Below are 14881 nucleotides of genomic sequence, written 5' to 3'. Positions count from 1 at the left end.
GCAGAACCAGAACCAAACACAGAACCGGACCAAAACCGGATCAGAACCAGCAGCGACGCCCCCTGCTGTCTGAAATAGCCTCTGACACGGAACTGGACCCAGTGGTTCCGGTCAAAGTTCTGGACTGAATGACCCGGATATGAGCTGGACCGGGTCAAAGCCTGTTCTACCATCAGCTGGTTCTGGTTCCAGTTCTGAACAGGGAGCAAAGTGGAAAGTAACAAATTAATTGGGCCGGACCAGCAGAACCATCAGGTCCAGTTCAGGCACATGGTCCGAACCAGTAACCTTCTGCTCCCAGTACAGCTTAGTGGACCAGAGTTCTAACTGGTTCCGGCTGGTTCTGAAGTAGTTCAGCTCACCAGCTCTCGGTGTTCTGCTCGAACCGAACCGGGCCGGACCAAACTCTGCTGCTGATTCAATTACACTGACCTAAGAACCGGAACCAGAACCGGGTTCTCCTTCCGAACCTCGTCACCCACAGTAACACCTGTCTGTGCGCGCGCCCGGGACGCTGTGACGAGCACGGCTCTGATTGGTTCAAATGTTTTTCATCAGTTTAGCGGCTGGTCCGGACCAGAACTCCCAGTCCGAACCGGGTCGGACCGCAGCTTGAAGTGTGACCCACCTGCGGTTCTGGTTCCGGCGGCTCGGTGTCGGGATGTCTCTGAGTTCTGCGGTCTGGTTCTGGTTCCGAATGATGCTGAGGCTGAGGATGCTTCACTGCAGCACCGGCCCCGCCCGGCGGGAGGGGCGGGGCTCCGCATGACGTCACAGCGCCACGGAGGGAGGGGGGGGTTAGAGAGCGCCCCCTGCAGGAGGACAGCGGTCCAAACCGAACATCTGGTTCTGGTTCTGACTCAGAAGGCGGGTTCCGGTCCAAAAGCATCAGATCAGAACCGGCTGAGATGAAAAAGAACATTCTGGAAACACGAACAGAACCGTCCGCTCAGGTTCTGGTGGAGGTTCTAACCGGGTCAGAACCTGTTCTGGTTAGTTTCCAGGTTCTAACCGGGTCAGAACCGTGTTTGTGATTTGAGGATTAATAAGGTGTATTTACATATTTAATGATATTTAATATATGAACTTTGAGCTTTATTTTGTGTTCTGGTAAAGTTTTATTGTGAAAGTTCAGAACTTCCTGTTGTCCAGTGAAACGTGAAGCTGCAGAAAACTGATTATTTAGAAATTACTCCTTTATTTTCTACAATACTGTTTACTGTAAACTTCATGGAAACAGGAATATATTTATTATATTATATTTATCATATTATATGTATTATATTAAGTATATTATATTGTATTATATTTATTATGTTGTATTTATTATATCTATTATATTATATTTATCATATTACATACATTATATTATATTTATTATATTTATATTATATCTATTCTATTTATTACATTATATTCCGTTTCTGATTCCGGGTTCTTCATATTCTTTCAAATGAAACTTCAAAACAGACTCTGAGTGCGTTCGCCATGGAAACACTTTAATGATCCGGTAAAGAGCAGCCGGCAGATAAAAGCCTGACTAACAGGTTCTGTGTGGCGCCGGTCCAAATGGACCTGCAGAGCAGAAGGGTTGAGGGACAGTCGGCTGGTGGAGGAGAGATTATAATACGACGAGAGAGAAGCTGCAGCTGATGGCGTGAAGCAGAGCGGTTCTGGTTCAGATCATGGCGAAGTTCAACCACTGCAAGACAAACACAGAGCATCACTTCCTGAACTCTGATAATAAACCGATTCAGTTTCCTGCCTCACCTGGTTCAGGTCGAGCTCGATGGAGCCGCTCTGGTGGGCGTCCAGCTTCCTGAAGACCCCTGAGGAAAAACATGGAGGTTAGCGTCTCTGCTCGGATCTTTGACCACTCTGGATGTAGAACCACAGTGATGCGTGTTCAGGTTTTCAGGGTTAGGGTTCGCGCCGTTGATCATCAGACTCACTGAACATCATCTCCAGCCTCATCAGACACGCCACGAAGTTGTCAAAGTCGATGGTCATGTCCGGGTCCGAGTACCGGGCCACCAGCTGCTGGTAGATGGTGTTGTTGAGGGAGAAACCTTCAGAAGGACCAGGAAGCAGTTAGCTAGCAGCATGCTAACTCAATGCTAACATAAAGAGTTATCAACTGAACAACAGGAGAAAATAATCCGGTTTTAAAATGAGATGATGGAGTTACAGATAAAGTTTAATGTCAATAAGATAGAATAGAAGTACTTTATTCATCCCAGCAGGGAAATTACTTCCTCAAGATTTCTGATGGTTAAACTGGAACATCTGGTGAAGCTAATTGGGCTAGCTTCAAATGTAGCGCCAACAGGACACGTTAAGGCCGGCTGGAGGACGTCTAACAGCTTCCTGTTGGACCTGGCCGGACCGCAGAGACGGGTCAACGGTTCTGTCGGCCCAGCCAATGAAACCAGTCATACTACAGACCACGCCTCCTCCTGAGAAAGGGAGGGAATCACCATGGCAACCACTGACTTTCTGATTCTTTCTGCTGACATTAATCCATCATGGCCACCGCAGCAATCCCAGATCAGAACTTCTTGAGTTCCAGAACCAGGTTGGTTCTGCAGAATTTAGTTCATACAGTTCAGAAATATCTGAAGTCCAAACAGGAAAAGCCTTTCACTGGCCTTTCAAAATAAAGGTAAATTAAATTAAACAGACAGGAACCCATTTAAAATGATCTAAACAAAGCTGAAGTGGGTTCTGGAGCAGGTTCTGGAGCAGGTTCTGGATCCTTAAATGGTCTTTATTTCTGAAAACATCTGTAAAACAGAGCTGAACAAACAGAACCAGCCTGAGTCCAACTCACTGTTGGCTGATCAGAACCTGAACAGAACCCAGCTTCATGTTGAAAGACACACAGATAAAAGACAGTTTGAACCAGAACCAGAACCAGACGTACCGTCGCCATCAGCAGGCTGAGCAGCAGAAAACAGAAACACACGTTAGATACAAACACTGCAGAAGAAGTTAGAGATAAACAGGAAGTTCTCCTCAGTTTACACACACACACACACACACACACACGCACACACACACACACAGCAGCACCTCGGGCTGGATGCCCGCACCGTGACTCATCCTGACCACCGAGGGGCGCCGCCTGGCCCAGGAATGTCAGGGGGAGTGGCCCCTCCCACCCAGCCGGGGTTTTTCCACAGAGGGAACTCTGACTCCGCCCACTAACAGCTGATTGGCTGTTTGCCTCCATCCTGGAAGCGTTTCCATCAGAGGGACAAACTGCAGATGTTGGAAGCAGCTGAACGTCAGAGACACAAGGACAGACAAAGAGACACGGAGACACCTGTCCACCTGCATTAGGGCGGGGAGGACACGGGGGGGCACTCCGTGTCTCCCTGGTCCAACAGAGTCCTGCTGATGACCTCATGACCTGATGATGTCACTCAGGTGTTGCAGCAGATCCTCTAAAGCCTCCAGGACTGGAGCTTCTCTGATCTCGATGGTTTTTCAGGAAACATCAGGAATCAAAGAGTCAGAATATCAGAAATCACATTTCTCCTGTTTCAGTTTCGGATACGAAATCCAGATTATAATCCCACTTAATCTGATTGGTCCAGAGGTTTCTACCAGAACCCAGCTGCAGGTTCTGCTGGTTCTGTTGGGTCCAGCAGTATTAAGGTAGATTAGCAGATTAAATCTTTGCTGACGGTTCGACTGGCCGCTTCACTGGTTCCGGTTTCGAACCCGATCTGATAATCCCACATGTTCTCAGATTATGGTGACGGTTTCCTGCTCCGTGTTCAGAGCGACCCGTTTTGCTCCAAACTGTCATCGAATCGACTCGGTCCGACCTGGCCCGATCAGCTGACCAATCACAGTGTTGCATTATGGGACAGAAGAGGAGGAAGCTGGTCACAGCGAGACGAGAAAACTCAGCATCTTCATGGCGCTGTCCCATCATGCACTGCAGCAGCAAGTGGGGAGGCAGAACCGAAACCAAGAGCTGATCCGTCTGCCAGCGGCACCAAACATCAAACTGAGACAGTTAAAGCTGGCAGCGCCACTGCAGCAGGCAGGCAGGAAGTAGGCAGGCGGCAGGCAGGAAGCAGGCAGGCAGCAGGCAGGAAGCAGGCAGGCAGCAGGCAGGAAGCAGGCAGGCAGCAGGCAGGAAGTAGAAAGGCAGCAGGCAGGAAGTTTCCTCTCTGACCACAGCGACCCACCTGCGTCCTTAAAGGCCACCCTCATCTCCGGAGTGCTCATGGTTCCAGAGTTATCCGAGTCGTTCTGCTTGTAGATCGACTGCAGGAACAGCAAACACTGAGATTTCCCACAATTCCAACATCAACAAAACAGCGGGTGTCACAGGTCAAAGGTCACAGCTCACCAGGTATTTCTGCACCTTCTTCCACAGCGTGGCGAACTCTCCGATGCCCAACTTGCCGTTCCCGCCGTCCTGCTGCAGGTTAAAGGTCACTCACAGGTGTTGGACAGGTGGGACCGCCGACCAATCAGCTGACTGATCAGCTGACCAATCACAGATCATCTAAACACATTGAAACTGGTTGGGTCCTCATGGACCTTCTGAGACCTGCTGAGGGTCCAGAGATCCAGAGATCCAGAACCAGAACCGGCGTGTTGCTCCAGAACCTCCTGACAATGGCAGAACCTCCCACACCCTCACAGGCTCCGCCCCTCTTAAGCCCCGCCCACATGCTCTGCCCTGAAGCTCCGCCCCTCAGGCGGTGAAGGATACGTCCATCAGGTTGACCATGACCTTGCAGGTCTCCAGGCTGAATCCGTCTGTTTTGATGTCAGTTCCTGTGAAAACAACAACAGACAGGAAGTCATGGCTGCGGCCGCTCCATGGCAGCGTGTTGAACGTGGCGAAGCGTCGGCTCACGTTTGGCTACGATCTTGTTCATGATGGTCTGGAGCTCGTAGGCAGAGATTTCCATATCCTGAAACAGAAGCAGCCAATCAGCAGGGAGGACGCAGCCGCTGGGCGGGGCCAGCCACGGCGACACTTACGGCTCCCGCGAGTTTAGTGAACAGGTTCCTGAACCCGGAGTCCACCTCACTGTCCGACACCGTCTCCTAGACACAGTCACCATGGCAACACATAAAGCATCACAACAGACCAAACGGATAACAGTGCAAAGATCTGGGCTATCATGGTACCGACTGGTACCAGCAACACCAGCCAGTATTAATGTTCCTGTTTCTACTGGTTTTACATTCTACAGGAACAATTATATTATTATTACAAGTTTTTGTAAATAATAAAACGTGATGTAAATCAGAATGGCTACATAATATTTTATAGATTTTATTTTATTTACATTTTTAAAACGAGTCTAGCATAACTGCAGCTTGGCAGCAGAACTAAGAAATACACAAATATGCAGCAAACAAGGCAGACATCCATTCCCAGTGAGGCCATGTCCTTCTGAACCAGCACTGACATGGACTTTATATGTTGTGGAATATCATTCATTACTTTGGGATAAACATAGGAAATGGTTTAAAGGCTGGTGGTCATTTGTAGATCCAGAGGAACCGACATTTCCAGATTGAGTTCAAAGAGCTGCACGACCCTGAATGATCAGGAAATACTGTTTAAAACCACTATGCAGGATGTAATAATCTACATTTCAAACTTTGCCAGCTGGGGTTCAAAGGTCAGAATGGTGCGAGGTTCTTTCCGTTTCACCAGGTTAGGGTGAAGCATCAGATCTGTACAGCAACGTACACAGCCTGGCCAAAAAAAAGTCGCCACCTGGATTTAACTAAGCAAATAGGTACAAGCCTCCTATTGGATAAGTACTGCATAGGCGATTATCTTTCAGCTGGCAACAAGTTATTTAACCCCAGCTGATGCAATGAGTAACTCCTCATTTCTTAAACAACCATGGCAAAAGACACATCCTGTGGTCGTGGAAAAGATGTTAGTCTGTTTAAGAAGGGTCAAATCATTGGCATGCATCAAGCAGAGAAAACATCTAAGGAGATTGCAGAAACTACTAGAACTGGGTTAAGAACTGTCCAACGCATCATTAAAAACTGGAAGGATGGTGGGGAACCATCGTCTTCCAGGAAGAAATGTGGTCGGAAAAAAATCCTGAATGATTGTGATCGGCGATTACTTAAACGTTTGGTCAAATCAAACCGAAGAAAAACAACAGCAGAACTCAGGAGTATGTTTAATTGTGAACGTAAAAGCATTTCCACACGCACAATGCGAAGGGAACTCAAGGGGTTGGGATTGAACAGCTGTGTAGCCGTAAGAAAACCTCTAATCCGTAAGGCTAACCAGAAAAAAAGGCTTCAGTTTGCTAGGGAGCATAAAGATTGGACTCTGGAGGAATGGAAGAGGGTCATGTGGTCTGATGAGTCCAGATTTACCCTGTTCCAGAGTGATGGGCGCATCAGGGTAAGAAGAGAGGCAGGTGAAGTGATGCACCCATCATGCCTAGTGCCTACTGTACAAGCCTGTGGGGGCAGTGCTATGATTTGGGGTTGCTGCAGTTGGTCAGGTCAAGGTTCAGCAACATTGTGGCCCAAAGAATGAGGTCAGCTGACTACCTGAATATACTGAATGACCAGGTTATTCCATCAATGGATTTTGTCTTCCCAAATGGAACGGGCATATTCCAAGATGACAATGCCAGGATTCATCAGGCTCACATTGTGAAAGAGTGGTTCAGGGAGCAGGAGACATCTTTTTCACACATGGATTGGCCACCACAGAGTCCAGACCTTAACCCCATTGAGAATCTTTGGGATGTGCTGGAGAAGGCTTGGTGCAGTGGTCAGACTCTCCCATCATCAATACAAGATCTTGGTGAAAGATTAATGCAACACTGGATGGAAATGAATCTTGTGACACTGCAGAAGCTTATTGAAACAATGCCACAGCGAATGCAGGCTGTAATCAAAGCTAAAGGCGGGCCAACAAAATATTAGAGAGTGTGACCATTTTTTGGTGCCGACTTTTTTTTTGGCCAGGCAGTGTATTTTAACAGAACTTTAAAGGTTAAAATGTTTAAAGTTAAATACATGCTACACCTGGAAGCTAACAGTTGTAGCACTTTCACTAGCAGCTGGTATGCGCTAGCTACCAGATGTGGGCGGATCATCACTCACGTCACTGAGGTCGGCACTGACCGGGTCATCACAGGGCCTGAAACAGAACAAACGGCTCTGATCACGCTCTCTGATCCGGAACCTCTTCCCCTCCTCTGCACCTTCCACAGAACAGAACCGGGATTCTGGACTGAAGGAAGTCTCTGAGGAACCTCACACAGAGTCTACAGGAGGGGGACGGGTCAGACAGAGAACCCAAGAGGTTCTGGTCCAGCAGAACTTACACGGTCTCGGCCTGCTTCTCAGAGAACACTCGGATGCAGAAGTCTCCGTTTTGGTGCGGGTCAAAGGTGGACGGGACAACCAGGTACTCTCCAGGTGGCAGCTTGAAGCGGGAGCTCACCTCCCGCAGGTTGATGAAGGTTTCTGACCTCGCCGTCTGAGCGTGGGTCAGGAAGAAGTTCTTGTCCAGGTGGACCTCCCTCTGTCCGTGGAACTGCAGACAGACAGCCAATCAGGAAAGCTCTTAAAGTCACCTGTGCCTGTCCAGCAGCGGCGTTCAGAAATGAGCTGATGAAGGCAAGAACGTCCATGAAGACCTTCAGGAGGATCTGCAGACTCATCCTAATGAGGGTTCAATAACCTGAAGACCTTCAAGGAGAACCTCAGTGAGACCCATGGATCGGAGCTGAAACCAACCTGCTGTGATCTCATCAGGTTTTACTGAAAATAGACTCTAAAACCAGGAAGTGATGCTTTCTAACAAAGAGAAACCTTGTGTTTGGCTAAGATGTTAATAGTTTCCTTTTGGATCAGGCCAGGCCGGGCGTTCCCTCCCTTCCTGTAGCCTAATTAGGCTCCGCCCACAAGCCGTTAGCTTGCAGAGCAGGTTGAGTCATCAACAATGTTGTTTGCTTTTCCAGGAACTCAGAGGCTGCAAACAACCCTGATATTACCAGTGAAACATGTCTATCAGGCCGTAAGGCCAACCCTGGCCAGGGAGAACCTGAACTGAGTCCCTTCCAGTCAGCCGGTTTCCATGTTTCTAAGGCTTCCAGGTAGACTCACCTGCCGGGGAACCTGGAGGAACAAAGCAGAGTTAGATCCTGGACTCGTGTTGGGAGTCTGAAGCTGGAATCAAAGGTTTCAGACCTCGTAGATGGCAAAGCCGATGGTGTGCATGTCCTCGCCTTGTTGGCGCAGCTTCCTGCGGTTCTTCTGGATCAGACCGACCACAAAGCTGCAGCCCACCTCACCGTCATCAGGGTCATCATCTTCCTCATCCAGCTTGATCACAAACTGAGGGTTCGTCCAGAAAGTGCCTGAGGAGAAAAACCAGCAGACATGAATCACCCTCTGGTTCCCTCTGCCTCAATAGAATCTAGTGGGTCATGAAAGTCATTGCTCCCATTAGAACCTGTCCTGAGCAGTTCTGGTTCTGGTCCAGTCATGTGCTTCAGGCAGGTTGCTGATCTTTTTCATATCATTTCCTAAGGGAACAGTCAGGACCATCCGGTCCATTGGTACCACAAGAGGTCTATAGTGGTGCGTGTGTACTAACAGGGGTGGTTCCGGCATCCTCCAGCCGTGGAGCCTCTCCTCCAGGTGCCGTCGAACTTGCTGACACTCCAGTGTTTGACGGAGTCGTCCTCTATCGTATCGGGAGTCAGAGTGCACACCTCGATTCGGGAGTAGTGACGCTGGAAGTCACTGAACGACATCCTGCAGAGACAGGAACAGAGACGTGATCTAATTCCATCCTCAGGTCAGTTCATGGGACATTCTGTCTGTCCTACCAGAACTCTCCGTCCTCTGAGTTGGCGTGAGGACAGTCCCCCTGGACGTGGCTCCACTCAGAAGACCTGCATAGAAGGAGATGCTGCTGTTAGACACTCAGCTGCAGGACCAAAGACTGTCAAGTTGGTCGATGGTCAGGCTCCTACGTCTGTCCTGAAACTAGTTGGACCAGCTACCTTCTGTCCAGATCAACTGGTTCTTTAGTTCTTGATCATCTGAACTCATTTTGAAGACAACACCTGCTGGTTTCAGAATCTCACAGTCCGGTTCTGGTTGCTTACCCATCGCTCCACGCTCCGGTCCACTCCACCTGACCCCAGGGGTTCCTCATTCTAACCAGCTTCTCCTGACGCCCGCGGTAGTTCACCTGCAACCAGAACATAGAGTTTTCTCCTGTTTCTGCTTGATGGAATCTCCATTCCAGGACTTCAGGCTACCTCCACGGCCCCCGTCAACGAGTAGGCGTGGCCTTTCACCAGCTTCTGTCGAGTCACCGCCTCAGAGTCTGCAGCACTTGTGATCTGCAGCAACAAAAAGCAAATCATCATGCCAGGGTTCAGCTGAAGAGAGCTGATGTTCTGCTGACAGGAAGTCAACTCTCAGGAGCCTTCCTGGTGGTTCACAGTGGGAGTGACAGTGAACTCACGTCGATGGAGCAGCCCAGCAGAGCGCCGGCCTCCAGCGCCTTCTTGATGATCTGGAACAGGTTGGACGGTGGCCGGTTGAGGTCATAGTTCTCTGCGATGCCTCCGGTGAAGTCCTCGAAGCCTTCAGTGGTGGAGCCACCAGACAGGGCTTCGTAGCAGCCATTCGCCCTGCAGGAGCAGCAGTAAAGTCACGGGTTGACACCGTGTCATGCAAGGTTTCATTCCTTCAGCTGTTTCTATGCAGATGATGGAAGAAGGACTCAGCCAGGAGAACAACCCCCCAGCAGATGCCTGTGGACCCAATGTCCTCCCATCCGCTCCAGTAGAACCAGCTCTGTTCTGTCAGTTCTGGGTGCTCTTACTTGGCATAGGCCTTCTCCAACAGGGCGCTCCAGAACTCCCGACCTTCCGCCGAGTGGACGAACAGCAGCTGCCCGTCTTTAACCGGAAGCCTGTCGTCAATCACCACATCCACCCACTCCCCAAACTGCCAAAACTGAGGACACACAGGACGACCTCTGAGACACAACAAAAACTTCCTATGATGGCGGAAGAAGCCAAACACCTGGAATACCTGGAAGTGGAAGATTCCTGCATAGTTGTCTCCAAACCCCTGGTCTGTGGGAACGACTCGCGCCATCACAAACTCGTTCATGGTCAGAGAGGCAATGGCAGCCAGCAGCCAGCAATCACCTGGACAGAAAGGAGACCATAACTCACTGCTGCCCCCTACAGGAAGTGCACACCTCTCACATCCAGGCTCTCCGTCTCCCCCTGCTGGCCCCCGGCTTTCATGGCTTCTGACTTAGGATTCGATTTGAAGCTGGGTTCTGTTCTGGATCAGAACCTGCCCGTCAGCGATGCGGTCGGTTCTGATGGGTTTTTAGTCTTTTAGTGTTTTTCTCAGAGCTTCTCCCAAACATCTCCATCATTCCTGACCAATCAGAGCAGGAAGAGCTTCTTAAAGAGACAGGAGGACGGTAAGTGGTGGACTGGAACCCTAACCCTAACATCATGTTTGTTCAGGTCCAGTTCCTCCACCACAGAGACACAGAGAGTTTGCGAGAGGTCTCACTCTGCAGTGAATTCGTGCTGCAACTTGTGGGAACAGAACTCTGGTTGCACAAGCTGCGGCGCTGCTGCGGTTTCTGGCTGCAGCGTGAGTCACTGAGCGCGTGACACGGCGCGTCCTGATTGGCCGACCGCGCTCCTCTCATGCTGCTTCTCTTCCTGTGCAGCTCCTCCCTGCCAGCCAATCGGAGCGCAGCCTGCAGCTGATGCTGAGTCTGCCCCGGAACCAGCAGTCACTGGCTGCTCTCTGGACCCGGGCCGGGTCGGATCAGAACCAACGCAGAACCGTCTTTGTCAGATGGGAATGCTCCGGGTCGAATCGGACCCTCCAGAACCTGGTGGAGCTTCTGCTGGTTGGATCTGGTTCCCCCTGCAAGGTTGCCGGTTTGGTTCTGTGGACCCGTGGCCTGGTTCTATATGACTGGACCAAGCGGAGGAATCGGTGACCTCTGACCTCTGACCTCTGCATTCAGGGCCAGTGTGGAAAACTCACCCAGCGCTCCCTGACAGATGTCGGTTCTGGTGGCACCGCCCACGATGAATTCTGGCTTTGAGACCAGCTCCTGCAGGAGGACAGAACCAGGTCAGACAAACAGAACCGAGTCAGACAAACAGAACCGAGTCAGACAAACAGAACCGGGTCAGATAGGTGGACAGAACCTTGCAGTTCTTCACCCTGTTGGCCCGACTGGTTCAGGTCCAACAGGATGAAACACTTTGATCAGAACCCATCTGCCATCAGCTGGACGTCGTGTGGGCGGGGCCTTTCTCCTGTTTGTGTTAGGTGATGTCACAGTCGTCGCCATGACGACCGGCTGGACATCTCTGTCCAACCTGTCCATAAAGAGTGGACCCACCCGGAGACAGGCTAACCTTTGACCTCCACTTATACCAATCAGAGCAGAGCTGCTCCTCTTACTTTAAACATTAATAAACTTCTGATCAAATCATTTTCTACATGTGAGGAATGAATCTGAAGGACTCATCTGGACCAGACCGGATCGGTTCTGAAAGCCGGACCGGGTCAGCCTCTTAATTACTTCCAGCTGATTCCAAATGGACCCGACCAGAACCAGTGACCTGCTGCTGCAGGTTCATAGTTCTGGACGGTTCTGAACGACCCGGTTCTCCATGTCTCTACAGTCCTGACCCAGTTCTGAGAGGTTCCGGTTCTGGATCAGATAGCTAACTGGGCCACCTGGAACTGCTGCTGACCCAGGTGTGTCTATCTGACCCGGTTCTGGTTCTGTCTGACTTCCTGCTCAGACTCTCTCTGAGGTTCCGGTCCAATCCGCAGAAAAACCCTCGGAGTTCATGTCTTCCAATTTTCTCTGCGGCAGGACCAGAACCAGAACCAGAACCCGGACCCATTCGGATGGTTCGGTCGGATTCGATGCAGGGAGGGTCCGGCCCCACCCCTCTAATCCCTCCCGGATTTCCCATCCGCCCCGGTTCGGTTCGGTTCTTACCGTGGGCCTCTTCCAGGTGACTCCGCGGGTCTTGCTGGAGTTCCGACCCAGTTCGTTGAAGCCCAGAGATTCGGGTTCGGCCGGGAAGGTGGGGTCGCAGAAGAGCTTCCCAGAGGAGAGGCACTGCGCGCGCAGGGCCTCGAAGTTCTGGTTCAGGTACCGAATCGCGTTGGAGTTGGTTCCGAACCCCGCGGCCAGGGCCCGCTTCTTGGCCAGAGTGGAGGCGACTCCGGACATGATGGCGCAGAACAGAACAGAACCGAACCGGGTCGCAACTAAGCGGAAAAAGTTTTGCTGCTGTACTCGGAGTCTGAGTCAGAGTGAGACCTCCTCCCTGATAGGAGGAGCCTATCTCTGCTGCTCACTGGCAGTCAAAACAGCCAGAACCAGAACCGGATCACCACCAGTTATCTCATCCCGGTCCAGTTATGATCCCGACCAGAACCAGCAGGTCTGCTGCTCAGTCAGAACACCGAGGCTCATCCATCCAGCATCCAACCGGTTGGATGCTCCAAGTTTCCACAAAGAAACATCAGCAGCAGCAGCAGCATGACCGATCAATCAGTCAATCAATCAATCAATCAATCAGTTTATTAGTCTAGAACATTTGAGCACTTCAACGTGTTTTACATCAAATGACGTCACAGAATCATCAATACATGATCAATATGTTGGTCAATTCCTCATTTATCATTAATCGAACTCCAACCAGCTGTTTAGTTTGTTCCAGATCTGTGGAGCATAGAAGCTGAATGCTGCTCCTCCATGTTTGGTTCTGGTTCTGATGCAGAACCGTGTTCTGCATCAGAACCAGAACCAGAACCATGTTCTGCTCCGCATCCCTCAGTGTCTCCATGAAGGAGCTTCCTGAAGCGGGTCGAGTTGAACAGAACCTCTTTCAGCTGCTCTGTTTGCTCTGCAGGTTGTTTACCCAACACACACACGCACACACACACACACAAACACACACAAACACACACACACTGCTGCTACCCTCTAATGCTGACCCAGCAGAACCTCGGCCTCGCATGGCAGAACCGGACAGGAAGCAGCTGAAGAACCAGAACGGACCAAAGGAACCAAAATAATGAATATCAGAACCAGATCAGAACCAGAACTCTCCGATCCGAATGAATCACTTCCTGTTCAGATCTGAAACTGATGTGATTCAGGCTGTGAAGACTTCCTGGGGGTGAAGGGTCAAAGGTCATCGCAGTGCAGCCACTTTCTGCTCCAGAACGTTCCCAGTCCGCAGCAGAACGTTCCTCGTCTTCTCCAGTGGCTCACCTGGACCGAGGGCGCCCCCTGCTGTTCAGCCTGTCCAAAACGATGGAGCCCAGTAACAGACTGGGAAACATGGAGGAACAAACTGGGAACTAGAAAATTTCTGAAGAAATTTAGCCGGGGCCTGCCAAGGCGTGCCCGTTGGTTTGGGCCCGGCGTTGTCACGCTAGAAATTAGCATCGATGTTAAGAACGCTCCACGTTCTTGTGGAGAATCACAAGAACGTTAAGTAAGGTGGACGTGCACCATTCAGTATGATTTAAAATTTTGTCAAGGCTTTTATTTTGGAAGTTTTGTTAAACTTCATTTCAAAGGGCCAAACTAATCCCATGCGTAATAGTCATTGGGTTAAAATAGTTATATAATGCTCAAAACACAAGTAGTTGATGTAAAAATATTAAAGGCTTTTATTTTGAAATTTTCAGTATGCTTCATTTCAAAGGGCCAAACTAATGCCATGTGTAACAGTGCTTTGGATGAAAAAGTCAAATAAAGCCAAAAAGAGCAATAATGTCATGTAAAAATATTCGAGGCTTTTATTTTGAAATTGTAGTTAAGCTTCATTTCAAAGGTCCAAACTAATTCCATGTATAACAGTCATTGGGTTAAATCAGTTATATAATGCTCAAAAGAGAAATTACCTGATTAAAAAATATTCAAGGCTTTTATTTTGAAATTATCAGTATGCTTTATTTCAAAGGGCCAAACTAATACCATGTGTAACAGTGCTTTGGATGAAACAGTCAAAAAAAGCCAAAAAGAGCAATTACATGATGTAAAATTTGTCAAGGCTTTTATTTTGCAATTTTTGTTAAACTTCATTTCAAAGGGCCAAACAAATCCCATGTATAACACTCAATGGATTAAATCAGTTATATAATGCTCAAAAGAGCAATTACATGATGTAAAAATATTCAAGGCTTTTATTTTGAAATTTTCAGTATGCTTAATTTCAAAGTTCCAAACTAATCCCATGTGTAACAGTTACTGAGTTAAATCAGTTATATACAGCCCATAGCAGCAATTAGTTCTAAAGGCCAGTTCAGTCCTGATCTGTTTCAACTGAGGATAGATAGAACTACAGTGATGCGTATTTGTAGTCCTAACCACCAGCCAATAGCCTCTTGAGTTCCGTTGCTATGGTAAATAATTTTCTCACCAAAGTGTGAAGTGTTAGTGAAAGAGGCTGGGGCAGACAATTGTGTGTTTGAGCAAACACGTTTTACTGAGAAAAAGCATTGGAAACAAATCCTTCCCATTTGGGAACCGTAATAGATATTCGAAAAGCGTTTGGAGCGTATGAGAGGCCTATGTGTCTTCTGCGATATTCCCAAGATTCATATCTGTACCTCAGTCAGAGCATTTACAGCGATGAGAGAAAGAAATGCTTTGCCCAGATCTGAAATGTTTGAGAAATACATGGGAGACAGCCTGAGACAGCCTAGAAAATCCTGTCGCATGACTTTGCTCTGAAGCACCGTGACAGAAAACCGTACGGTCTAGATAAATTTCGAAAACATTTTACCGGAGCAGACAGGCGTATCAATG

General features: G+C 49.1%; 1 protein-coding gene and 1 long non-coding RNA gene across 2 annotated transcripts; one reads left to right on the top strand and one right to left on the bottom strand.

Annotated features, from left to right (window-relative positions):
• Positions 1-2: 2 nt before the first annotated feature.
• On the top strand, positions 3-12702 carry LOC114144112 (uncharacterized). The gene is made up of 2 exons (XR_003595407.1): positions 3-455; positions 12434-12702. It is a non-coding gene; the product is annotated as an uncharacterized LOC114144112 (long non-coding RNA).
• On the bottom strand, positions 1479-12386 carry LOC114144102 (calpain-2 catalytic subunit-like). The gene is made up of 21 exons (XM_028016591.1): positions 12050-12386; positions 11074-11143; positions 10084-10202; positions 9872-10005; positions 9509-9677; positions 9300-9383; positions 9144-9229; positions 8862-8927; positions 8627-8787; positions 8218-8387; positions 8134-8145; positions 7350-7561; positions 7126-7162; positions 5011-5076; positions 4883-4940; positions 4736-4800; positions 4367-4435; positions 4203-4281; positions 1953-2069; positions 1771-1829; positions 1479-1702 (listed from the first exon to the last, which is right to left on the bottom strand). The coding sequence occupies exons 1-21, from the start codon at positions 12284-12286 to the stop codon at positions 1679-1681; spliced, it is 2094 nt and encodes a 697-aa protein (XP_027872392.1). The 5' UTR covers positions 12287-12386; the 3' UTR covers positions 1479-1678.
• Positions 12703-14881: the final 2179 nt, after the last annotated feature.

The sequence above is a fragment of the Xiphophorus couchianus genome, chromosome 5 (genome assembly GCF_001444195.1).
Source record: "Xiphophorus couchianus chromosome 5, X_couchianus-1.0, whole genome shotgun sequence".
NCBI lineage: Eukaryota > Metazoa > Chordata > Actinopteri > Cyprinodontiformes > Poeciliidae > Xiphophorus > Xiphophorus couchianus.
The sequence above is the reverse complement of the archived record's forward strand: the minus strand, read 5'-3'. Positions and strand labels throughout refer to the sequence as shown.

Coding starts and splice junctions, on each gene's coding strand:
- LOC114144102 (XM_028016591.1), bottom strand. CDS start 12,286: ATGTCCGGAGTCGCCTCCACTCTGGCCAAGAAGCGGGCCCTGGCCGCG. Junction 9,678..9,871: donor TTGGAGAAGGCCTATGCCAA/GTAAGAGCACCC, acceptor CTGCTCCTGCAG/GGCGAATGGCTGCTACGAAG. Junction 4,801..4,882: donor GAACAAGATCGTAGCCAAAC/GTGAGCCGACGC, acceptor TTGTTTTCACAG/GAACTGACATCAAAACAGAC.